The sequence below is a fragment of the Aotus nancymaae genome, unplaced genomic scaffold (genome assembly GCF_030222135.1).
Source record: "Aotus nancymaae isolate 86718 unplaced genomic scaffold, 86718_ANA_hifiasm-v0.15.2.pri h1tg000057l, whole genome shotgun sequence".
Lineage (NCBI taxonomy): Eukaryota > Metazoa > Chordata > Mammalia > Primates > Aotidae > Aotus > Aotus nancymaae.
Window position 1 is genome coordinate 54,007,454 of NW_026988471.1, and position 27,675 is coordinate 54,035,128.

Here is a 27,675-nt window from a genome sequence, read left to right on the forward strand (position 1 = left end):
ATCCTGCTTGTCATCAGGCTTGTAGCATTTCATGTTTGGGAAGACAGTAACAGACAGGATACTACCCACATCTTCCTCAGTTTTTGCTATCAAATTAGATCACCAGAAAGTAATATATCTGGACATTAGCTTATGCCCTTAGATAAAAATGCCTACACTGTTTTGCACAAAGTTATAATCTTGGATTTTATCAAGATTCAATATAAGAAATGACCATATGGGAAAAAGGAAGCAATGGTATAAATATTTCAAAGACAAATCTAAATGTCATCATAACAAAAGTGTGATTTATTTCTGAGAGCTTCTTACTCTAGATTTATTTATAAGTTAGTTATGTCAAAATCAGTTTGCCCAACCAGCATGCATAAAATGTTGTACAAGCTCCCTCAACTGGTTGAGATACAGAACTACCAAAACACATGTTCCATTAGGTTGACTGCGTCATCCTCTTCAGAAATTTCTGTAACTGCAGCCTGAGATCGAAGAATGGACATGATGTCGTTAGATAATTTGTCAAAGCCATTCTGTAAACATATACTTGCCACTTCTTGCCACATTTCTATAGAGCAAAATGAATCATTTATCATAAGACTCTCTACTGCATCTGTGGGGGAAAAATACAATATTATAGTATGCACTTATTCTTATTTGATAATCCATACTTTAACGATGCTTCAAAAACAGAAAAAGACATAATTTCATCTCAGCTACTGTTAAACTCTACCTGATTCCCCTATGATCAACGATATAACGTTCAGTGCTCAGTCTAGCTCATGGCAAGTACTTGCGTTAGTTCCTTCTCCTCCTCTCTTATCATTAACCTCTTCATGTCTCAATTTATCCCTCCACCACTTTCTCACATTCCACGTCTCCACTCATCTCCTTTTTGTTAAGGTAGCAGATGCTGAAGGCTATAAGGCAGGAGCTCAGAAAGTGACGAGTGTGGGCTCATCCTTATTCTCAGAATCTATAAGGCACCACCAGAAACTATCAAATAACTGTGGACCTACAGGTCAAGATTTCATGATTTCAAACACTTAATTAAATGCCTTAGTGATGCTAACCCAAGGACTTTTACTCTTTGACAAACTCTTCATCCTGTCTCTAGATGGAGACCTCTTAATGATGGGGCTTCTATAACAAATATTTTTCTTAAGGAAATGAAATCATTTTGTTTGTTAAAGAAATTTCATATTATTTACTTTTTAAAATCTCTTAGGGATCTAACAATTTATGGAACTCATTTCTTATCTATTACCTGCATTACTTATGGTACTTCATAAAAGAGGATCTCTTTTCAGAATATCGTCATCACTATAATTTTATTTCTACCATAATTATTATTTTTCTATCAAAATATTTTAGTTGATATCTATAGTGATAATTTCAAAATACAAAGTTATCTTCCAAAATACACTTTCAAGTAATTTAAAATCAAGTCGTCTGTTCAACTTCCTATATTAATAAAAAGAAAATAAGAGTTTTAATTATTCTTTCTCTCTCTCTCTCTCTCTCCCTCCCTCCCTCTCTTTTTTTTTTTTTTGTTTTTTGAGGCAGGGTCTCACCCAGGCTGGAGCGCAGTGGCACAATCATGGCTCACTGTAGCCTTGAGCTCCCTGGGCTCAGGCATTCTTCCACCTTAGCCTCTTGATTAGCTGGGACTACAGGTGCACACCACCGCACCTGGCTAATTTTTGTATTTTTTTTTTATAGAGACGGAGTTTTGCTATGTTGCCCAGGCTGGTCTTGAACTCCTGAGCTCAAACGATCCACCCACCTCAGCCTCCTAAAGTGCTGGGATTACAGGGGTGAGCCACTGCACCCAGCCTAATTAGTTATTCTCTAATCTACAGCAGAGTTAGGTTCAGGGTGAATATCATATGTAAATACACATACATTTGGTTTAAGAATTAAAACATATAATGTCTACGTAACATTTAAAATACATATAAAAAGATGGCTAAATATATACATATGTCAATATATATAATGTTTTTACTGTTAGTGATTATAATTATTGTAACATTCTCCTCAGGCTTCATAAAAATTCTCTCTTCATTCTAATTTTCTCAAGAAATATATCCTATTGCTAATAGACTATTATTTACATGGCAATCTTTACGTTTATAAACTCCTAAAGTTAACTCTTGCTAAGAAGGAACTCTTAGGAAAATCTGAGTTAACTTATGCATAATCATCTTAAACCTTTCCCTAAATAACCCACCACTATTTCTTCCACAACATTTTACTCTACTTACCTTTCCCACCTTTATTTATTTCTTGAAGTAGCTTAATGCCAATTTTTTTCATATCTACAGAGAACAGATGAAGTATGGCAAGACCAAAAGATAAAGATGGTTGTTTCTCATTCAACTCTTTAATGAGACACTGAATTAATTCAACTTGGGGACATGACATTAATAGCTGCAACAGGTCATCTGAAGGCAAAAATGAAAAACTTTATCTCAATATCCTAATATGATAAATCAGCTAGAAACCAGGACTAGCTAATGTCTATACCTGCCAATCAACGACAGTTTTTCTAATCCTTTCAAAGCTGTCAATGAGCCACTCCAACCTAAACTCAACAGTGCTAGCCCCCCCATCAAAAAAATCATGCTCAGCATAACAAAAAATAAAGGAAAACTACCCATAAGAGTACCCAAAACATAATTATAATGAAAAGAAATGTGGTATAATAAAAATATAGATTGGCTATCGGGAAACCTGAATTCTAATCATAGCTCCATCAGTCACTTATTCTTAGTGCTAGAATTGGATATAATTTCTAAGGTTTCATCTAATACTACAGTTTGTTTGTCTATATGTTGTTGCTCATATTTGGACCAAATTCTAGTAAGTATAATGTCTTTCTTTCTGTGCCTTACACAGAAAAAGCAACTCAGTAATTTTTTCCTAAAAATATCAAGTACTTAGAAATTCAAAAATGAAAACTTAAAGAAGCCATTAGCTATTTCAAGTAGCTAGAGGTAGAGCCATATGAAGCTGCCTAAATTTGACCAACAAAAGGGCAATTCCATATGGTTTAATCTACTAGTTAACCATTGAGGTAACCTAAAGTTACAATTATGATTTGTATTCTTAATTTTTTTTAAACAAAGTCTCACTGTGTTGTCCAGGCTGGAGTGCAATGGCTCATCACAGGCACAATAATTATGCACTATATTCTCAAACTCCTGGGCTCAAGTAGTCTCCCACCTCAGCCTTCACAATAGCTGGGACTACAGGCATGCGCCACCATGCCCTCTATATTCTTAAGTTTATAAACTTTGTATTAACTTCCTAAACTTTTTTAAGTAAAAATATTATTATGGGGCCACAATAGAGGTAATTTTTAGAATAACTTCTGAGGGCCTTTCAAGAACTACCATAGACATAATTTGAACTCTGAAGGCCTCGGGTTTTAAAAATGTATTTAATATGTAGAGATGGGGTCCCACTATATTGCCCCAGGCTGGTCTTGAACTCCATGTCTCCCTTTTGCTTACTACATTTCAAAATCTATTTTCTTTTTTAAAAACGTTATTATTATAATTTTTTAGGGATGAGGTGTCACTCTGATGCCCAGGCAGGAATGCAGCAGCAAATCATCACTCAATGCAGCCTAGAATGCCTGGCCTCAAGCAATTTTCCCATCTCAGCCTCCTGAGTGGCTGGGACTACAGACCCTACCCCTAAAATTTTTAAATTCTAAGAGTTATTAAAATCTCTATCCCATGTTTAAACATTAACAAATATAATTCTTACATATGGAAAAATAATAGTTAACACAGAAACCAAAACTGTATACTTAGATAATAGAATATTAGTTAGTACCTACTATGCCAGATTCTGTTTTGTCACTACATAACCAAAGGCGAATCACTTACTGTGCCTTAGCTCCTCTGTGGAAACATATCGTTGTTTTTATCTATAAAATGGGATAGTAACAAAACCTACCTCATCATGATAGAGTCAACATGAGGATTAAATGAGATAATGCATGGGAAAAAAAGCCTAGCTATTATTACAATAATAGTACAGGGCATGCTGTTATTAATGAAGAAATTTATAACTTTAAAAGAATATATAGATTCTAAGAAAAAGTCGATTAACTGCTTGAAAATGACCGTATTAAACAACCACTAAAACTCGTTTTTCCTGGAATAATGTGACCTATGGCTATGTTTGGTTCCATTTTGCATCATCTTAGAACTGGGATACATAGCCTGCAAATGAGGACTGGCATTGGCCTGGAAGATGGGGCGATGTCAGCAATGCCTGTACTTAGAGTTACTGCCAAACTAGATCCAGAGTAAGAGATCTGCTCATCCAACTAGAGTCACCCTAAGGTCCACAGTTTTCTCAGATTACTGTCCAGTTGTAATCTCACATTACTGTTCAATTGTGTTTTAAAATTTTGAAATAAATTAGAAATTCATCATTTCTAATGCTTATGTTACAGTTTAAAACATTGCATATCACAAATAAGTTATTTTAAAATATCATTTATGTAGTATGTTCTAGCATACCTGCTAAATTTATCTTTAAAACTGTATATTTCCAGAACTATCTGAATTATTAAATGTTTATATTTTGAGGAAATATATAATATTTTCTAATGTCTAGCATGAAAGCCAATCAGTTCCAGCTTACCTATGTTCATGAAAAATTACAAAAGAAATCTCCTACTTATTGGTATATATAAAATTGATTTTATAACGTAAGTTTAAAGTACTGCCTGCTATTATGGGTACTCTTATAATTAAAGACCAGAATTCAAATTTATACAAATTGCAGACTTTTTCACTTACCGGAAGTAAAGTCCTTGACAAACTGCTGTATGTACTCCATGACCCTATGAGTCTGACCCTGTTTACACAAGCAAAGAAGAGCTTTCTTGTGCAGCCCACATTCACTGTAGATAATCTGAGCTAAAGCCAGGCACTTGGCCTTATTATAAGTATCCTGCTCCCCATAATCACAAATCACATCTCCTGCCTCTTCAGAAAATGTCAGTCTAGAACAAGAAGATCAATAAGACACGTTAGAAAATTCTTGATGAGTGGCTGAGACTGAGATATTTGAAAATTCAGCACAGTAGAACTGGATTTTCTATTGCCTGTAAGAATTCCAAGTTACAATTTAATAGGCAATTGATGATGCAGGAGAAATTAAACATATCTGAGATTTAACAACAACAACAAAAAAAAACCAGTGTGTATTCCCTTGGAGGAAGACATTTTGGATCCTCAAAAGTTCATTTAAAAAAATTCACAAACAAGATTAAAACTCTCCTAAAAAGACTGATAGGTCTAAAAATTACAAGGTAAACAAAAATGCTCTCATAATTGGGGTCTCAATATTTTCAAGCAGTTATCTAGATTCTAAACCGTATGGAATGTAAAAGCTTATTAAATGTTGATTGTACATAGTGACAACAGTTTCAGCTCATAAAGATAGACATTGCAAGCATCTGTACTAAAAGGAAAACAAAGTGTGACAGCATTGTTATTATTAAAATTTGTTATAGATTTACAAGAGGGAAGAAGGGAAAATGGACATAATTGTGCCTGTTAGGAAAGACTGAGGAAGCAGTTCTTTTGAGAGGGCTCAACTGAATAGATTTCACTTGTCATATTTTAACGTACCACTTCTATACACAACTGAAGTTAATCATCTGATGTGCTATAAGAGTAAATTCACCTAGAAACTACAGGCATAGCCAAAAGAACATCTGGGTATGATCAAAGATATCACTTCGAATTATTAGTGGTATCAGAATTATACTTTATATTTTTAATTAAGTTAACAAAATAACAGCAATCATATGATACTGGTGTCTGTATACATCTAAAAATGCTGATAACATTAAAATGAAATCCTGAAGCCCCTACAAAATGTCTCTTCACTGAAAATTCAGTAAATAAAGCCTTCTGTGTTTATTGGGGTGGGCAGCAGAGAGGTGAGTCTACATCAAAAGGTAGCCTGAGTACAAATTAATTATTTAGTTAAGAAATTCTCTGACTTCCACACTTTAATACCAAAATACAGGGTTTTTGCCGCAATTCCTGAGGCTTAACAAGTTAATTATTTTAGTCTATGTAGTGACTGAAATACTGCAGCAAAATCATAATGCCAGTATTTTAGTGTTTATTTATCTTATTAATGCCATTATTTTTTGAAAGGTCACCACCTTAGAGAAGGCCAGAGCTGGGAAGTGGGCCAGGGAAATTCCCTCCCCATTTTTCCCTCCAATCACCTCATCGTACCCTCTTTCTGTTTCCCTAAAATCCCCTTGTTGACTTTTCTCACCCTTACTACTAACTCAAAGAGGACTCTTTTTGGGCCTTATCAAAGTGGATCTGAGACTAGGCTAGCTCTGGAAAATATCAACAGCGAAGAAATAAAATAAAATGTGCTTAACCCCACAGTAATCTAATACATATTTGATTATAAATTAGATTAAAAAATTTTTTTTTACCAGAAAATATGTGTTTTATGTCTCTCTGTTTTTTCTTTTTTTCTATTTTTTGAGACAGAGTCTCCCTCTTTCACCAGTTGCCAGGCTGGAGTGCAGTGGCACCATCTTGGTTCACCGCAACCCCCGCCTTCCGGCTTCGAGCAATTCTCCTGCCTCGGCCTCCCAAGTAGCTGTGACTATAGGAGCCTGCCACCACACCCAGCTAATTTTTGTATTTTTAGTAGAGATGGGGTTTCACTATGTTGGCCAGGACAGTCTCGATCTCTTGACCTCATGATCTGCCCATCTCGGCCTCCCAAAGTGCTGGGATTACAGGCGTGAGCCATCACGCCCAGCCTATGTCTCTTTTAAGTTGTTATTACATATATGATCTTTAGAGTAAAAACAAGCACCAAGAGATGTCCTTAAAATAGAATTTTGATTCTTATTTATTATGCTTCAAGTTCGAGGGTACATGTGCAGAATGTGCAGGTTTTTTACATAGGTTTACATGCGCCATGGTGGTTTGCTGCAACCATCAACTCATTATCTGTATTAGATATTTCTCCTAATGCTATCCCTCCCCTAGCCTCCACCTCCACAGGCCCCAGTGTGTGATGTCCCCCTCCCTGTGTCCACGTGTTCTCATTGCTCAACTCCCATTAATGAACGAGAACACAGTGTTTGGTTTTCTGTTCTTGTGTTAGTTTGCTGAAGATGATGGTTTCCAGCTTCATCCATGTCCCTGTAAAGAACATGAACTCATCCTTTTTTTTTTTTTTTTTTTGAGACGGAGTTTCGCTCTTGTTACCCAGACTGGAGTGCAATGGCGTGATCTTGGCTCACTGCAACCTCCGCAGGCAATTCTCCTGCCTCAGCCTCCTGAGTAGCTGGGATTACAGGCACGCGCCACCATGCCCAGCTAATTTTTTGTATTTTTAGTAGAGATGGGGTTTCACCATGTTGACCAGGATGGTCTCGATCTCTTGACCTCGTGATCCACCCGCCTCGGCCTCCCAAAGTGCTGGGATTATAGGCGTGAGCCACCGTGCCCGGCCCGAACTCATCCTTTTTTATGGCTACATAGTACTCCATGGTGTATATGTGCCACATTTTCTTTATGCAGTCTATCATTGATGGGAATTTGGGTTTTTAAATTTTTAAATGTCAAAATAAAGGTAATATACAATCTCTAAATCCATGCATAGAATTTATTTACTGTTATTTTCTAGGACTGAGATTGCAGAGTTAAAATTTCAGAAAGTATTTATCTTCTTCTGGGAGCAATGTCTGCAATTAAGAAAAGTAATACCAGTAAAGGATGGTTTCTTAAAATTTAGACTTCGCAGGCCAAGTGATTAGACTTTTCCCAGGTAAGAATGACTAAGAGAGCCAAGATTAGCCCATAAGGCAGGCTGCTAAAGGGCTAGCTCTATGCTGAGCTTCTGGGAATGAACTGGAAGGCTTTTTAAGGTAGCCATGTGACAGAGGCCAGATAATCAGAGGCAGAAACTGGGAAACAGAGACTAAGTATGAAGAATGTGAATTGTCTTTAATATTCCCTCTTGTATTATCTCAGGATCCTTAAAACTGGTGGCATTTTCTCAATACATGTAGTCACAGAAATGCATAGTAATTAAAGAATTTAAATTCTTACAACTAAGAGGTAGAATGGGTCAAGAATCATCATTATGTGTAAGGAACTTAATCTTGTCTGAAGTACCTTTGCACTAGACCTTTTTAAAACAGGTTTTGATAAAGAATATGCACTTTCTGATGATGTCCTCAAGTCCAAACCATTTCCAGTGCTCCCTGATACATACTTTTTGTGGAGGGTGTAGAAACATGATCAGGCAGAGAAGAGGTCAAAGAGAGAAAAGAAGGTGATGCATATGAAGAAGTTATTTCCTAAAACAAAATTAACTATTAGGTGGACAGTAAATGAAGGCCATAATAAGAATGGCTGGGAGAAACATACTTTGCACTGGTAAATAGTGCCATCAAGATAGCTTTATCCAGAATTGTGCAGGGGAAATGGTGGATTTGAAATGAGTGGCAGTGGGCAGTAGTATGTAAACCTACCATTTTTATGTTTAGGACATTTCTAAGTCATGAATTTATTTAGGAAGTGCTTACTATGTCTGTCTATCTCCTTATGATGCCCTTCTCAAAGATGAGAACCATTCAATAATCTCTAGTATGTATTCTACATCCCTATGCATTCAGAGCCAAGTAAGCATAGCCCTTAGGCTGCCAGCAGCAGGCTATACCTACTAGACAGATTACCGAGGGGCCTTTCTCTGCCTTCAAATATACACAGCCCAGCCCATCTTCACAAAGACGCAGTATAAGCAGCTGCTATCTATTTTCTGATTGATCTTCATAAGTTGTTCAGTCATTGTGGCAGATACTGTTCTGGTGACTCATCCAGGCCCCGGTTACTGAACCAGTGTCCCTTCAGCTGACTGCTCACAGCTCACAGCTGCCACCTTTTCTGAAGAATTGTCCTCAGGTGTCTGTAGCCACCTCACCCAGAAAATTATGCCTATCTCACAACCCCCAGTAGTCTACACTCAACCCCCAATGACTGACTGATAGGGGTTACAAAAGGCCAGCGCCTTAATAAAAGGAAAGAACTCTGTGTAATGTCTATGCTCTGTAACCCTCTCCCTGTGATAATGGCTAATATTAGACTTGACCTGAGTTCACATCCTTGCTTGGCTCTTTTCTAAGCCCTATCCTATTTCATTTCCTTTGAAAATTTTCCTGAGGAGTAATCTATTAGTAAATAATCTGCACCCTAATCCAAGTCGCAAGTTCTCTTCAAGGAAATAGGGAAACTGAGTGACAAAAATATTTCCCTCTGCTCCATTATATAGCAACAGTCCTACCTGTTGATGATAATCAAGTCAGTCAAAACCTCACAGACACTAAAGTTGAAGGCATAGGAAACACAAATCCCCTGGGGTGGTTAATTTTATGTGTCAACTTGACTGGGTCAGAGGGTGCCCAGATATTTGGTTAAATATTACTCTGGGTGTGTCTGTGGGGTGTTTTGGGATAAGATTAACATTTTTTTTTAGTTTGAAAGTATTTATTTTCAAATTGTAATGTCAATTTTACCAGTACTAAAAATGAGAGAGATTGCACAAGTAATGTAGTTTGTCAATTTTGTTGAGGTGACAATATTAATATATATACTTTTATTCATCTGATAAAGATGTCACTCACACACTCTATAAAGTTTCATTTTAATTAAGGATTTCCTTCTTTGACATTAATGCTATTATCAGAACAGGAAATCAGAAAGTACATCAAAAGCAATACAAGCTTTTTACTCTGTGGCAACTGGCTCTGTTGTGCAGGTAATACTTACATTCTACACTTATTTTATTCTTACACTAGGAAAAATATTCCAATGTTTTTTGTGACAAACCAATGAGGGAGGGGCTTAAGACTATATACAAATCTGATTTATTATAACAGCAACTTTAAATGACTAACAGAGTACGTGGCCTCTAAGTGGTACTCAAAAATACTGATTGACTTTCAAAAATAAACTTAACATAATTCATTTAATAATTTTCTCATTTCCCCTACCCTAATGTATACTTTTGTCGCTGTTGGTTTTTTGTTTGTTTGTTTGTTTGTTTTGAGACAGCATTTAATTCTGTTGCCCAGGCTGGAGGGCAGTGGCATGCTCAAGCTCACTGAAGCCTTGCTCTCCCAGGCTCAAGTAATCCTCCCACCTCAGCCTCCTAAGTAGCTGAGACTACAGGTCTGCGCCACCATGTCTGGATTATTTTGTTCTATTTCTTTTCATAGAGGCAAGGTCTCCTATGTTGTCCAGGTTGGTCTTGAACCCCTGAGCTCAAGCAATCCTCCCGCCCTGGCCTCCCAAAGTGTTGGGATTACAGGCATGAGCCACCATGACCAGCCTTCAAATTTTCTTTATAAGCTAACAAAACTGATTTTCTTGTTTTGTTCAAAGTTTAACAAAATTCAAAACATTTCTGGCAGGGTGCTGGGGCTCACACCTGTAATCCCAGCACTTTGGGAGGCCAAGGCGGATGGATCACCTGAGGTTGGGAGTTCAAGACCAGTGTGACCAACATGGAGAAACCCTGTCTCTACTAAAGATACAAAAATTAGCCAGGCATGGTGGCTCATGGCTGTAGTTCTAGCTACTGGGGAAACAGAGACAGGAGAATTGCTTGAACTCAGGAGGCAAACGTTGTGATAAGCCGAGATCACACCATTGCATTCCAGCTTGGGCAACAAGAGCAAAACTTCATCTCAAAAAAAAAAAAAATTGTAAATAGCTGACACCACAGCCAGGTAAATTCACAAAGATGGGAAAAAACCAGTGCAAAAAAGATGAAACCATCAAAGACCAGAACACCTCTTCTCCTTCAAGGGATCACAACTTCTCAACAACACAGGATCACAACTTGACTGAGGAGTGTGACAAATTGACAGAAACAGGCTTCAGAAGGTGGATAATAACAAACTTTTCTGAGCTAAAGGAACATGTTCTAACTCAATGCAAAGAAACCAAAAACCTTGAAAAAAGGTTAGATGAAATGCTAACTAGAATAACCAGCTTAGAGAAGAACATAAACGACTTGATGGAGTTGAAAAACACAGCACGAGAACTATGTGAAGCAAACACAAGTTTTAATAGCCGAATTGATCAAGCAGAAGAAAGGATATCAGAGATTGAAGATCAACTCAATGAAATAAAAAGAGAAGGCAAGACAAGAGAAAAAAGAGTGAAAAGGAATGAACAAAGCCTCCAAGAAATATGGGATTATGTGAAAAGACCTAATCTATGCTTGATCGTTGTATCTGAATATGATGGGGAGAGTGAATCCAAGCTGGAAAACATGCTCCAGCTAATATATCCAGGATAACTTCCTAAGCCTAGCAAGGCAGTCCAAATTTCAAATTCAAGAAATACGGAGAACTCCACAAAGATATTCCTCAAGAAGAGCAACCCCAAGGCACATAATCGTCAGATTCACCAAGGTCGAAATGAAGGAAAAAATGCTGAGGGCAGCTAGAGAGAAAGGTCAGGTCTCCCACAGAGGAAAGCCAGTCAGACTCACAGCAGATCTCTTGGCAGAAACCCTACAAGCCAGAAGAGAGTGGGGGCCAATATTCAACATCCTTAAAGAAAATAACTTTCAACCCAGAATCTCATATCTAGCCAAACTAAGCTTCGTAAGTGAAGGAGAAATAAAATCCTTTATGGACAAGCAATTATTAAGAGATTTTGTCACCACCAGACCCGTTCTACAAGAGCTCCTGAAAGAAACACTAAGCATGGAAAGGAAGAAGTACCAGTCACTGCAAAAGCAAACCAGTTGGCAAAGACCAAAAACGCAATGAAGAAAATGAGTCAACTAATGGGAAAGAAAACCAGCCAGTAACAAAATGGCAGGATCAAATTCACATATAACAATATTAACATTGAATGTAAATGGACTAAACGCCCCAATCAAAAGACACAGACTGGCAAACTGGATACAAAGTCAGAACCTATCGGTGTGCTGTATTGAGGAAACCAATCTCACATACAAAGACACACATAGACTCAAAATAAAGGGATGGAAGAAGATTTACTAAGCAAATGGAGAACAAAAAAAAAGCATGGGTTGCAATCCTAGTCTCTGATAAAATGGACTTCAAACCAACAAAGATCAAAAGAGACAAAGAAGGACACTACATAATGGTAAAAGGATCAATCCAGCAAGAAGAGCTAACTATCCTAAATATATAAGCCCCCAACACAGGAGCACCCAAATACATAAAGCAAGTTCTTAATGACCTAAAACGAGATTTGGACTCCCACACAATAATAGTGGGAGACTTCAACACTCCACTGTCAATGTTAGACAGATCAACAAGACAGAAAATTAACAAGGATATCCAGGACTTGAATGCAGAGCTGGACCAAGCAGACCTAATATACATATACCGAACGCTCCACCCCAAATCCACAGAATATACATTTTTCTCAGCACCACATTGCACTTACTCTAAAATTGACCACATCATTGGAAGCAAATCACTCCTCAGCAAATGCAAAAGAACAGAAATCATAACAAACAGTCTATCAGACCACAGCGCAATCAGACTAGAACTCAGGATCAAGAAACACACTCAAACCTGCACAACCACTTGGAAACTGAACAACTTGCTTCTGAGTGTCGACTGGATAAACAATGAAATGAAGGCAGAAAAAAAGATGTTCTTTGAAACTAACCAGAATGAAGACACAACTTACCAGAATCTCTGGGACACCTTTAAAGCAGTGTCAAGAGGGAAATTTATAGCAATAAATGCCCACCAGAGAAGAGAGGAAAGATCTAAAATTGACACCCTATCATCAAAATTGAAAGAGCTAGAGGAGCAAGATTAAAAACACTCAAAAGTTAGCAGAAGACAAGAAATAACTAAGATCAGAGCAGAAATAAAGGAGATAGAGACACAAAAAAAATCCTTCAAAAAATCAATAAATCCAGGAGCTGGTTTTTTGAAAAGATCAACAAAATAGACAGACTGCTAGCCAGACTAATAAAAAAGAAAAGGGAGAAGAATCAAATAGAAGCAATAAAAAATGATAAAGGGGATATCACCACTGATCCCACAGAAATACAAACTACCATCAGAGATTACTACAAACAGCTCTACTCACATAAACCAGTAAACCAGGAAGAAATGGATAAATTCCTAGACACTTATACTCTACCAAGACTAAACCAGGAGGAAGCTGAAACCCTGAATAGACCAATAACAAGGGCTGAAGTAGAGGCAGCAATCAATAGCCTACCAACCAAAAAAAGTCCAGGTCCAGACAGGTTCACAGCTGAATTCTACCAGACGTACAAAGAGGAGCTGGTTCCATTCCTTCTGAAACTGTATCAAACAATACAAAAGGAGGGAATCCTCCCTAACTCATTTTATGAGACCAACATTATCCTGATACCAAAACCCGGCACAGACTCAACTAAAAAAGAAAACTTCAGGCAAATATCCATGATGAACATCAATGCAAAAATCTTCAATAAAATACTGGCAAACAGATTGCAACAGCACATCAAGAAGCTTATCCATCACAACCAAGTTGACTTCATCCCAGGGATGCAAGGCTGGTTCAACATATGCAAATCCATAAATATAATCCATTATATAAATGGAACCAAAGACAAGAACCATATGATTATCTCAATAGATGCAGAGAAGGCCTTCGATAAAATTCAACAGCCCTTCATGCTAAAAACTCTCAATAAACTAGGTATTGATAGAACATATCATAAAATTATAAAAGCTATATATGACAAACCTACAGCTAATATCATACTGAACAGGCAAAAGCTGGAAGAATTCCCTTTGAAATCAGGCACTAGACAAGGATGCCCTCTCTAACCACTCCTATTCAACATAGTATTGGAAGTTCTAGCCAGATCAATCAGGCAAGAAAAAGAAATAAAGCGTATTCAATTAGGAAAGGAGGAAGTCAAACTGTCTCTATTTGCAGATGGCATGATTGTATATCTAGGAGATCCCATCATCTCAGTCCAAAATCTTCTCAAACTGATAAGCAACTTCAGCAAAGTCTCAGGATACAAAATCAATGTGCAAAAATCACAAGCATTCCTATATACCAATAACAGACAAACAGAGAGCCAAATCAAGAGTGAACTCCTGCCGGGCGCGGTGGCTCACATCTGTAATCCCAGCACTTTGGGAGGCTGAGGCAGGTGGATCACGAGGTCAAGAGATCGAGACCATCCTGGTCAACATGGTGAAACCCCGTCTCTACTAAAAATACAAAAAATTAGCTGGGCACGGTGATGCGTGCCTGTAATCCCAGCTACTCAGGAGGCTGAGGCAGGAGAATTGCCTGAACCCAGGAGGCAGAGGTTGCGGTGAGCCGAGATTGCGCCATTGCACTCCAGCCTGGGTAACAAGAGGAAAACTCCGTCTCAAAAAAAAAAAGAGTGAACTCCCATTCACAATTGCTACAAAGAGAATAAAATACCTAGGAATACAACTAACAAAGGACATAAAGGACCTCTTCAAGGAGAACTACAAATCACTGCTCAATGAAACAAGAGAGGACACAAACAGACGGAGAAACATTCCATGCTCATGGTTAGGAAGAATCAATATCGTGAAAATGGTCATACTGCCCAAAGTAATCTATAGATTCAATGCTATCCCCATCAAGCTACCAATGACCTTCTTCACAGAACTGGAAAAAACCACTTTGAGCTTCATATGGAATCACAAAAGACCCCGCATAGCCACGATAATCCTAAGCAAAAAGAACAAAGCCAGAGGCATCACACTGCTGGACTTCAAACTATACTACAAGACTACAGTAATCAAAACAGCATGGTACTGGTACCAAAACAGAGACATAGACCAATGGAACAGAACAGAGACCCCAGAAGAAACACCACACATCTACAACCATCTGATCTTTGACAAACCTGGCAAAAACAAGCAATGGGGAAAGGACTCCATGTTTAATAAATGGTGTTGGGAAAACTGGCTAGCCATGTGCAGAAAGCAGAAACTGGACCCCTACCTGTCACTTTACACTAAAATTAACTCCAGATGGATCAACAATTTAAACATAAAATCTAACACCATAAAAACACTAGAAGAAAACGTAGGCAAAACCATCCAGGACATAGGCATAGGCAAGGACTTCATGACTAAAACACCAAAAGCAATGGCAATAAAAGCCAAGATAGACAAATGGGATCTAATTAAACTCCAGAGCTTCTGTACAGCCAAAGAAACCATCATTAGAGTGAATCCCAACAGAATGGGAAAAAATTTTTGCAATCTACCCATCTGACAAAGGGCTAATATCCAGAATCTACAAAGAACTAAAACAGATATACAAGAAAAAAACAAAGAACCCCATTCAAAAGTGGGCGAAGGATATGAACAGACACTTTTCAAAAGAGGACATATATGAGGCCAACAAACATATGAAAAAATGCTCATCATCACTGGTCATTAGAGAAATGCAAATCAAAACCATACTGAGATATCATCTTATGCCAGTTAGAATAGCAATCATTAAAAACTCTGGAGACAACAGATGCCAGAGAGGATGTGGAGAAATAGGAACACTCTTACACTGTTGGTGGGAGTGTAAATTAGTTCAACCATTGTGGAAGACAGTGTGGCAATTTCTCAAGGATCTAGAAATAGAAATTCCATTTGACCCAGCAATCCCACTACTGTGTATATACCCAAAGAACTATAAATTGTTCTACTATAAAGACACATGAACACATATGTTCACTGCAGCCCTGTGTACAATAGCAAAGACCTGGAACCAACCCAAATGCCCACTGATGATAGACTGGACAAAGAAAATGTGGTACATATACACCATGGAATACTATGCAGCCATAAAAAAACGATGAGTTCATGTCCTTTGTAGGGACTTGGATGAATCTGGAAACTATCATTCTCAGCAAACTGACACAAGAAGAGAAAGCCAAACACCGTATGTTCTCACTCATAGGTGAGTGTTGAACAACAAGAACACGTGGACTCAGGGAGAGGAGCATCACACAATGGGGACGTTGAGGGGGGTAGGGGAGAGACAGCAGGGGGTAGGGAGGGAGGGAAGGGTGGGGAGGGATAAGATGGGGAGAAATGCCAGATATAGTATGCACCTAAAGTAAAATAAATAAATTTATAAAAAAACAAAAAACATTTTTTTCAGCCAAAAAAAAATTGTAAATAAAAAGTCAGTGTCTGAATAAACTGTATAATTTTGCCAAACATGATAATTTTAGGTGCATGGGGACAGGCTGTCAGGCCCTAAGATGTGGTTCTTCTTAGCGGGAAAACTGATTCTGCCCTACCCCAAGGTATTCACACAGGAATGTGCTGTGAAAGGTCCTACTTGTTCCCAAACTTACAATTGTGATAGATATGTATACAAATATGTATATCCCCAGGGTGAGTATACACTTACCTTACAATCATTCCTACAATTGCTTTATGGTTTGCCCATAATTACGAAAAGCCAGCAGGCACAGCGATTGTTCGATTGTTCTACTTATAGTCAGAAGTATCCACAAGGAGAAAAATCTTATAGGAAAACCCAAGATTAGTTTCTTAGATGACCTGATAGGATTTTCACCCTTTGCAGCTGTGTGACTGGTAAGAAAAGTTCATAGACCAGGAAAGTCAAACATTTGGTTGAAATGTTGCTGTTCTGTTCTCTGCTCTAGATGGGAGCCATCTTCCTACAGATGCTACTTTAAAGCATCCCCTCCCTTTGCCTATGTCTATTGATAACTCTTGTCAATTTGTCACCCCGATAACAGTCAGTCAATATGAAAATAAAGTTATTTGGAATGTAGTTGTGTATTTGCTAAGAAAATTAGATTTCTATAGGAAACTAAATACATTTTTTTTTTTAGATAGAGTCTTGCTCTATCAACCAGGCTGGAGTGCAGTGGTATGATCTTGGCTCACTGAAACCTCCGCTACCCTGGTTTAAGCAAGTCTCCTGCCTCTGCTTCCAGAGTAGGTGGGACTACAGCCATGAGCCACCACTCCTGGCTGATTTTTGAATCTTTAGTAGAGATGGGGTTTCATCATGTTGGCCAGGCTGGTATTGAACTCCTGACCTCAAGTCATCTGCCCACCTCAGACTCCCAAAGTGCTGATTACAGGTGTGAGCTGCTGCTTCTGGCCTAGATGCATATTTTTATTTTCCATTTTCCTTTCAAATGGAAAGGGGAATGCTTTATTCAATCACTGAAAATCCGTGAAATGATTCTCTTTAAAAGACAAACTTTCAAGTCAGTAGACTGTAAAGCAGATTGCCCTATCCAAAGTGGGTGGGCCCCATCCAATCAGTTGAAGACCTGAACAGTACAAAAAGGCTGACCCTCTCTTGAGTAAGGGGAATCCTCCTACCTGACTGCTTGAGCTAGCACATCAGTCTTTTCCTGCCTTCAGACTCAAACTGAAACATCAGCTCTTCTTGGGTCTATAGCCTGCTAGCTTTCTGACTGGAACAACATCATCGGTTCTCCTGTGTCCCCAGAGCTTTCTGACTGATCTTGGGATTTCTTAGCCTCCATAACTGCATGAGCCAATTTCTTACTTGTGTGTGTATGTATAGATAGATGCATACATACATCGATATATATATATGTATATTAGATATAAATATAGGTATAAATCTCCTATTAGCTCTGTTTCTCTGAAGCACACTGACTGATATATTCCTCAAGTAGGCTACTGGGCATGAAAGTTGAGCAGGGTCAGTCTTATTTTCCAGATCCAAGTATTTACAATTGTCACTGGTTTAAGAAATAAACTTTTTAATACAAAGTGGTCTATTTGAAAAGAAAAAAGAAATATTCTTAAGCTCAGGAGTTTGAGATCAGCTTGAGCAACATGGTGAAATCCCATCTCTACCAAAAATACAAAATAATAATAATAATAATAGCTGTGTGTGGTGGCACACACCTGTGGTCCCAGCTACTCAGGTGGCTGAGTTGGAAGGACTGGTTTTGCCAGGAGGGAGGAGGAGGTTGCATTGAGCCAGTATCATGCCACTGTACTCCAGCCTGGGTGACAGAGTGAGACCCAATCCAAAAACAGTATACTTTATCCTAAAGGTTATCACTTCAAAGAATGAAGTGACAAGCTAGCATTACCTGGATTCCACCTGAACCATCCATGGACCAAGTTTGGTTTTTGGGTTTCTTTCTTTCTCAGTCTGCTGGTCTTAGGTAAATCCATCCCTCATGAGGTCCTAGGTATGAGTTGCAGTAATGTCTCCCAGTCAATGGTAGTTGACATAGAGTCTGGGCCACCTGTTCATGAAGCTTATGTATGTGTTCTGGGCCTGCTCCAGCCCAATCTTGGTTGTACCTGATTTTGGATGGATTCCTCAGAGCCTACCTGACCTTATGAGTTGGTGAGTCTGTCAGAATGCCATTCATGATGGGCAGTCCTCATTGCACAGTCTGATGTCCCATGGATAAATGCTCCAGATTTAGCATGACCCAGTAGCTGTTTTTTGAATGGCATATAGTTCTCAGTTCTAGGTGGCAAATTATCTATTGGGATGTCTCAGGGTACTTCCATGCCAACTAAAAACTGCTAGAGGGTAAATCAACAACTGCAGTTTGATAAAGTCATGGTAACCAGGCTCATCCTGCCAGGCAAGCTATCAAGACCAATGGAAGTCCAAGAGTGAGAAAAATCTAAAATGGGTGATAGAGGAGAAAAACAATGAATACTAATTAGTATGGATAAATCTCAGGCTGGGCGCAGTGGCTCATGCCTGTAATCCCAACACTTTGGGAACGCCAAGGTTGGCAGATCACCTGAGGTCAGGAGTTCAAGATCAGCCTGGCCAACAAGGCGAAACCCCGACTTTACCAAAAATTAGCCAGGTGTGGTGGTGGGCACCTGTAATCTCAGCTACTCATGAGGTTGAGGCAGGAGAATCGCTTGAACCCAGGAGGTGGAGGTTGCAGTGAGCTGAGATCACACCACTGCACTCCAGCCTGGGCAACAAGAGTGAAACTCCATCTCAAAAAAAAGATCTCAAAATAATTAAGATGAATGAAAGAAGTCAGTCCAAGAAAAAAAAGAATACATACTATAGGATTTCATTTATTTAAAATTCTAGAAAATGCAAACTAATCTATAGTGACAGAAAGCAGTAAGTTATTACCTTGAGATAGAGAGTGGAGCAGACTGAGGAGAAAGGATGGAGGAGGAAGCATTACAAAAGGACATCAGGAAACATGTTTATTATCTTAATTATGGTGATGATGTTATGAGTATATGTACATGTCAAAACTTGTCAAATCCTACACTTTAAATATGTGTAGTTTATTGTATGTCAATTATATCCCAGTAAGGCTGGTTTTTGAAAAACTCATCCAGGCCAGGTGCAGTGGCTCATGCCTGTAATCCCAGCACTTTTGGAGGCCGAGGCGGGCAGATCAGCTGAGGTCATGAGTTCGAGACCAGCCTGGCCAACATGGCAAAATCCTGTCTCTATTAAAAATACAAAAACTAGCTGGGCATGGTGGTGCACACTTGTAGTCCCAGATACTCAGGAGGCTGAGGCAGGATAATGGCTTGAACCCAGCAGGCAAAAGTTGCAGTGAGTCGAAATCGAGCCACTGCACTCCAGCCTTGGGGACAGAATGAGACTCTGTCTAAAGAAAGGAAAAAAAAATAAAGAAAGAAAAAAAAACCTCATCAAATTGTACACTTTAAATATATTAGTTTATTCTATGTAAATTATAACTCAATAAAGTTGTAAAAAAAATTACAGATTTAGGACCAGCTGTAGCTATCATAGGGGGCTACTGTTCACCCTACTAACCCTCCCGTGTAAAGGGCTTACTTATCCTTTACATGTATTCACAGTCTGTCTAAAAGCAGGTTTCTGCCTTTTTCCTCCAGCAGTGAGTTTTCTCAGGAATTATGACCACGGAATCTTGGAGAAGCTGTGTCGAGATAGAGTGAACTTAATGTGAGAAGGAAAGAGGCAAATAGATCTGTGTTGTGCAAATGGCTGACTGGGATAGATGTTGCTTTAGGGAGTCCTCTTTACTGAAATCCTCCTTACTAGGCAGTGTACCCTTCCCCTGCAGCTCTGGGTGTTGACTGTCAATGGCTCACAGGTGCCTCTCTTCTATAGCAATTGTTCTTAGCTAGCGCTCCCACCCTCTCCAGGCAGCTCAGAGCCCTGGACTGATTGACAGAAAGAAACAAGAGGCAGGCCCCTTGCCTCACAGAACAGCTCTGTATCATGGTTTATGCTCCAGAGTCATCAGTCTCTAAATTAAGCCAAAAGTAGACGTTTTCCTGAGGCCACATCCTTGGTTGGCTCTTTCCCCTTCTCTGTTCTGCTTCACTCACTCTCTTTTAGGTATTGCCTGAGAAGCCCTCCATCTATCAATCATAGGCATCCAAATTCCTGTCTCAGGCTTTGGTTCTAGGGAATGTAACCTAAGAGAACCCTGAACAAACTTGCCAATCAGTGCTGAGACCCAGCTCCAAGAAGCCACCTCCTGCCCATCTGTGTTGGCTTGTATGTTCTAAATGCGACCTTAGTCCACGTCCTTTTGGCTTATATGTTATCTCTGGGTTTACCTTTATATCTGCTCACATCCTGCCTAGAACTAGGTTCCTGCCTTTTCCCTCCCAGCAGTGTAATATCCACCAATTCTCTATCTTCATTGCTCAACTTCCAACCACCATTAAGTCATAATGAATCATCTTGAGAACTGTCATGAATCAACTCTCGATCTGGGCTCATTGTGACTGGGCCTCATTACTCCATGAATTCTTAGAAAACACTATTTTGTTTTTGAGACAGAGTCTCGCTTTGTCACCCAAGCTGGAGTGCAGTGGTGCGATCTCAGCTCACTGCAACCTCCGCCTCCCAGGCTTAAGCGATTCTCCTGCCTCAGCCTCCTGAGTAGCTGGGATTATAGCTGTGTGACACCATCCCAGCTAATTTTTGTATTTTTAGTAGAGACGGGGTTTCACCATGTTGGTCAAGTTGATCTTGAACTCCTGACCTCAAGTGATCCTCCCACCTTGGCCTCCCAAAGTGCTAGGATTACAGGTATGAGCCACCATACCTGACCACTCAACACTTTCTGATTAATTGCAATAGGGACCTGAAGCAAATGTCCAAATAATGTATTGATAAGAAAATTATTAATATTTTTAGAACAAACAACTTTATTAACCAAATGTCAAAACTGAGTTAAAAGCTTAACTTTGCTTACCTTTCCTGCGTAACCCAATTGATAACTAAATCTAACCGTTTTTCTGATAATCCACATTTGATTCCTTCCAGGGTTAGAGCTGCATCAACAGGACGTCGAAAAGCATGACTTGTGATAAAGAGGGCCTCAAAAAATAAGAGTAATGGAAGAAGCTTTCCTCTAATTTTTCCAACAGCTACAGAAAGAAGAAAATTTTCTGAGTCAAATACTTTAAGAAATAGTTTGCTTTTCTTATTTCATATTACTATTTTCATGCCTCTCCTTTTTGAAAACTTTAGGCATCTAAAATTATACATTTATAATTTTTAACACATGCTTATAAAGTTTATACTTTGGATAATAACTAAATATCACGTGCCAAGTGAAGATGGAGGCAGAGACTGGAATGATCTGCTACCAGTCGGGGGAGGCTAACAATCGCTGACAACTCTCAGAAGCCAGGAGAGAGGCATGGAATGGAACCTCCCTTAAAGCCTCCAGAAGGAGTGACCCCTTGACACCATGATTTCAGACTTCTGGCTTCCAGAACTGTGAGAGAATATATTTTTCTTTTAATTCATAGGATTCTCCTGTTAATGATGCCAATTTGCTATGACCAAAGAAAACAAAAGGTGCAGCTGCAGACACACAGAGGGTAAAATTCCTAATGTAAACTATCCTGCTCTAATAACCAATCAAATGAGACAAATATAAAACTGGACATTTAGAGGTATATATTTAGTCTAATATACCCTAACTTTGAAAATAATTCAAGGAGAATGACAAGTTAGGATCCTAAAATTTACATGTAGACTCAGTCACTGACCAAATAAAGTATGTCAATTTCAAATCAGCATTACTACAATTCATTTTTTTATTAAGCTGTATGTACACTCAATGCTTAAACTTGCAGGGGAGGAAGACTGTCAATTTGAATTCTTAATTAATTTATCAGATTATTTTCCTTTTGTGAGCAGAAAATAATTTTACCACCATATCTTATTTCCTAGATTTTTATTGAACTCTCCTTCTCAAAATCAAGTGAGACATTTTAGAGAGAACAACTGGACATGGGTGTCTTACAATTTAGAGAACAAAAAGACCAGTGCCTGATATTTGCCTGGAAAGTTTAAAGGTGAAAGGCTGGAGTGAGTAAAGAGAATTAAAGTAGAAGCAAATTCCACTTCCACAAGATTGCATGTTCCTCAAGGGTGAAGGAGATTCCATGGAAGGCAGGTAGGCTGGTTGTCTTGAAAAGGCCCTCTCAGAGAGGTCTGCATGCGAGACCAGATAACCTCACTAAAGAGAGTCTTTGGGGGTACACACTACCAGAATTAGCTAAAGGGGAATCATAAGCAGCCAGCTAAAGTAATGCCTCCCGAATCAATAAAAGGCACAATGGAAAGTCCCCAGCTAAAAAGCAAAGATTAAAGCAGTCAACTAGGAGCCAACACAGGGCATCTGCCACACCCAAGAAACATTAAAGTCAAATGACCACTGCACCCGTTGAGAAGACCTTTCCTGTCCCTTACATAACCCCACTGTAAAGCTGCCTCGTGATTAGAAGAGGAGGGAGTAGCAGAGAAAAGAAGAAGCAAACATGTCTCCTGAGCCTCAATAGGTTCTAGAGCCAAATAAGAGCAAAACCAGGGTAAGGGGGAAATGTTTAATTCAACAAGAGATTACAGTTTCTATTTAGTTTAGACTAGACTTTTGGGTACCTAAAAATAAAACTATTAGTATCTGAAAGTGAGTGATAAAAAGTTATGTGATATGACCAGTATATTGTCCAGTAAAAGAAATAGGAAAGTCAACATAGCTCTTTTAAAGGGCAATGGTGAGGAAGAATAAAGTTGTTTCTTGCTTTGTACTCTATCAAGTCTAGCTTGAACTTTGATTGACGGTCTACTAACAAAATGTATGGATTTTCACATACAGAATATATAATACCTATTTTTATTGTTCACAGACTTTTTAAACTTACTTCTCAATTCTCAGATATACTGTATTATTAATAAAATTAATTCTGAATAAGTGGCATGGTGCTAAAACCCCTAAAGCTTATATAGTGCTTTGAAATTATCAACTGATCTTAACTAATGACCCTAATAAGGTGGGTATCATCAACATTCCTAGATTTCTATTTTTTTTTTTTTTTGAGACATGGTATCACTCTGTTGCCCAGGCTGGAGTGCAGTGGCACAATCACGGCTCACTGCAGCCTTGACTTTCCAGGCTCAGGTGATCCTCACACTTCAGCCTCCTGGGTAGCTGGAACTATAGTCATGTGCCACCACGGCCGGCTAATTTTTTGTATTTTTTGCAGTGACCGGGTTTTGTCATGTTGCCCAGGCTGGTCTTGAACTCCTGAGCCAAGCAATCTGCCTACCTCAGCCTTCCAAAGTGTTGCTATTACAGGCATGAGCCACTGCACCTAGTCAAAATTCCTATTTTTTAAGTAATAAAACTGAATTTCAAGGAGATAAGGTAGTTTGCCCAAAGATCACAATGCAAATGTATACTAAAGACAAAATTGAAACAAAAGTATTGGGCCTCCTACCCAACATTTTATAATATTCTATTTTCTTCATGTTTTGTGATAAATTAAATATGTATACATTTACACACACATATGATGGAAGAAGATAAAAGATTTCTTATACCTACTATAGATTAACAAGATTAAGCACAATTCAATTAGACTTTGAGGTAAAGATGGTAGACTGAACACACATATTCAATTTTAGTTCATAAAGTCATTTCACAAGAACAGATTTAAAAGGAAATAACCAACACAATTCTGAAAGCCAGAAAATAGAGAGTGGCAACTAGCATAGCAGATTCTTAAAAGTTTGATTCCTAAACTATCAATAAGGAAAACCAAGAAGAAGCAATCCAATACACACCAAACAACACATAAAGTCTCAGGAATTGTCAGCATCAGGAACCTCTGTAATGAAATGAACTAAAACTAGAAATCTTGGCTGAAAGACTGTTTAAAAAGCTATCCCTCACCCGTCAGATGATACCCCCTTCCAGTACCTAGAAAAAGCTGAGGCTTATTTTCTGAAAAAGATAAAACAAAAAGTGTCTACATGAAGACAACAGGCACAGTTGAGGGTAGGAATACAAAACTGTTAATATTCCTTCTTTGAATTTCCAGAGAACTTTCTTTGTATCACTAAAATCACACTACATGTAAGCTCTGTGTTGTAAATCATTTGTGCAGGTTTTATTTGCTGCTGTATCCCAGCACCTAGAACAATGCCCAGCACATATCAGATAACTAATTTTGTTGAATGAATCAAAGAGTAAATGAATAAACAAATGAATGAGCTAGTTCCATACTTGTCTGCCTCTTCATCTCTCTTTTCAGTTAGACCTTTAGCTCATTGAAAGAATTGGGTCTTACTCATCTTTGTATCTTAGTACCAAGGTCATAATAGTTTAATCTACAGTTAAAAACACAGTCTATTTATAGAAATTTTCTGAAAATGTTATAGGAATTTACTGCTGTGAACATTATTTTATTAGAAGCTCTGTTTCTACCAATGATACCATCTTTGAGCTTTAATATGTCTTAAAAACTAGGTTTTATACAAACTTTTAAAAGCAGAAAGCAACTGTCTAAAAAATAAGTATTTTAAGATTTAAGTAATTTTAATCTAACCTAAGCTATCAAACTTGAGAGAGGCCTTTAAAGATCTAAGACTCGGAAAACATGACTGTGGCTTATGTGGACTACTGTTCCTGGCTATATCTTTCCCTCTCCTTAGATAAAATAAAACAGCCTATATCCACATGGGAATGGAGTCTGAATTTCAGTTCTGTATGTGATTCAGGAAGCCAAAGCCAAGACATTAACAAAGAGCAGCTTAAGGCTGTTGAAACATTAGAGACCAGGCAGAGGCAAATATAAAGCCTTTCCAGAGAATACACAGTAATCCCACAGTAGGGGAGAAATTAAGCTCACAATATTATAAATTTAGAAAGCATACAATATTATAAATAAAAATTATCAGTCACACAAATCACGTGAGCAAGAGTGAGGATATCCAATAATCTGCAGAATTTATATACTTCAGAACTAGAAACAACTGACTATAAAACAGACTATAAAATATCTATGTTTGGGTGGGCACAGTGGCTCACGCCTATAATTCCAGAACTTTGGGAGGCCAAGGCGGGCAGATCACTTGTGCTCAGGAGTTCCAGACCATCCTGGCCAACATGGCAAAACCCTGTCTCTACCAAAAATAAAAAATTAACTGGGTGTGGTGGTGCATGCCTGTAGTCCCAACTACTAAATGGTTGAGACATAAAAATTATTTGAACCCAGGAGGAGGAGTTTGCAGTGAGCTGAGATCACACCACTGCACTCCAGGTGACAGAGCAAGACTCTGTGCTCCTGCCAAAAAATAAAAATAAAAAAAACCTGAACTCCCAAATTATACCGAACACAAAAACAAATTTCAGGTAGCTTAAAAACCTAAATGTGAATAGCAAAACTATGATATTTTCAGAGGAGAAAAAAGAAGAATGACTTGGGGTAGGAAAGGACTTTTACATAACACATAAAAATAATTAACCTCAGAGGAAAAGACTGATATATTTCACCACATTAAAATTTAAAACTTCTGTTCATCTTAAGATATCATAATGAAAAAAGATATTTGTAACTCGTTTTAATTAACAAAAGACTAATATTCATAATACATAAGTAACTCCTAAAAATCATTGAGAAAAATATAGACTATCCAACAGCAAAATGGGCAAAAGATCTTAAGTACTTCACAAAACAGGAAATCCAAATACAAAGATATATATACAAGCTGAGTGCACAGGCTCACACTTGTAATCCCAGCACTTTGGGTGACCAGGGTGGGAGGATTGCTTAAGGCCAGGAATTTGAGACCAGCCTGGGCAACACAGCAAGTCCCCATCTCTACAAAAAAAACTTTAAAAATTAGCCAGGCATGGTGGCTCACAGCTGTAGTTCCAACTACTTGAGAGGCTGAGCTGGGAGGATCACTTGAGCCCAGCAGGTTGAGGCTGCAGTGAGCCATGTTTGTATCACTGCATTTCAGGCTAGGTGACAAAGCAAGACCCTGTCTTAAAAAAAAAAAAAGGTATATATATATATAAATATATATATATATATGCCTACACAAACACAGACACACACACACATGAAAAGATAGTTTCACTGGTAATGAGGCAAGTTCATATTAAAACCATAATACATTTACATAACCACATAAGAATGACAAACATTTAAAGGTCTAACACTCCCAATTACTGTCAAAGATATGGAACATAGAAAATCACATACATTACCATTGGAAATATAAATTAATACAAACAGTTTGGGAAAATGTTTGGCATTCAAAAGCTGAAGATATGCATACCTTATGACCCAGAGAGTTCAATCTTAGATACATATCCCAGAGAACTTTACATATGTGCACCAAGATATATTTTCATAGCAAAATTGTTTATAATAGCCCCAAACTAGAAACCATCTAAATGTCCATCTACCATAGAACAGATAAATACATTGTAGCATATTTCATTCTAGAAGGTTTAAAGTAAACCACAGCTACATGTAGAAACAAGGCTAAATTTCACAACTAATGTTGAGTGAAAAAAAGACATAAAACAATATAATTATAAGCAATAGTATAGTTCAGGAGCACATGCGATATTCAAGAACATATACAGTATAATTCAACTAACATTCAAGTGGAGTGGATTACAAGGATGTGATCCAGGAGGCAGGGATTAACAGAGACCATTTTAGAAGCTGCCTATCTCAGTAAATATAAAAGACCTATTTTTATTTTCATAATTTCCTTAAAATATGAGTGAATACTTAAGGCAAAAATAGTAACAATGTATATGATAACAGCACAAAAGAAGAAAGGTGATGGTAGGGTTCATGCATCATATGTAGAGTAGTAGATTATTAATTCAAGGTAGACTCTGGCAAGGAGTGAATATTATAATCCTTAGAACAACAACTAAAACAATAATACAAAGAGGTATAGCCAAAAAGCCAAAATAGGAGAAAAGAGGGAATTCTTAAAAACTACTCAATTTACACAATATAAGGTTGAAAAGAAGAAACTAAGGAACAAAGAACTGATGAAAATAATTGGGAAAAATATAGCAAAATGATAGGCTTAAAACCAAATATATCAATAATTTTATTAAATAGTTATTATATTAATTATGTTTAGTTATAGCAAATGAACTAAACATTCCAATTGAAATACAGAGGTTAGGACTCCTGCTTCTGGCATAAAACAACTATGCAACTAGATAAAATATATAAAATAACAGCCTTTAAGTCATTGGACATAAGGTAGAGAAGGACAGTGATCCTTGAAAAATGGGGGGGAAAAATCA

The 27,675-nt window shown here is 38.0% G+C and overlaps 1 protein-coding gene across 10 annotated transcripts in view; it reads right to left on the minus strand.

Moving 5' to 3' along the window:
• Positions 1-267: 267 nt before the first annotated feature.
• Positions 268-27,675, minus strand: part of CLHC1 (clathrin heavy chain linker domain containing 1) — a 68,471-nt gene continuing 41,063 nt past the window's right edge. For 9 of the 10 annotated variants that reach the window (XM_012477151.2, XM_012477152.2, XM_064364105.1 and 6 more), the window contains 4 exons: positions 21,289-21,463; positions 4,815-5,020; positions 2,259-2,438; positions 268-604 (listed from right to left, as the gene is read on the minus strand). In XM_012477151.2, coding sequence (XP_012332574.2) covers positions 408-604; positions 2,259-2,438; positions 4,815-5,020; positions 21,289-21,463 — 758 coding nt within the window. In that variant the 3' untranslated portion in view covers positions 268-407. The remainder of the gene's footprint in view (positions 605-2,258; positions 2,439-4,814; positions 5,021-21,288; positions 21,464-27,675) is intronic. The other variant, XM_064364104.1, reaches the window with a different exon arrangement.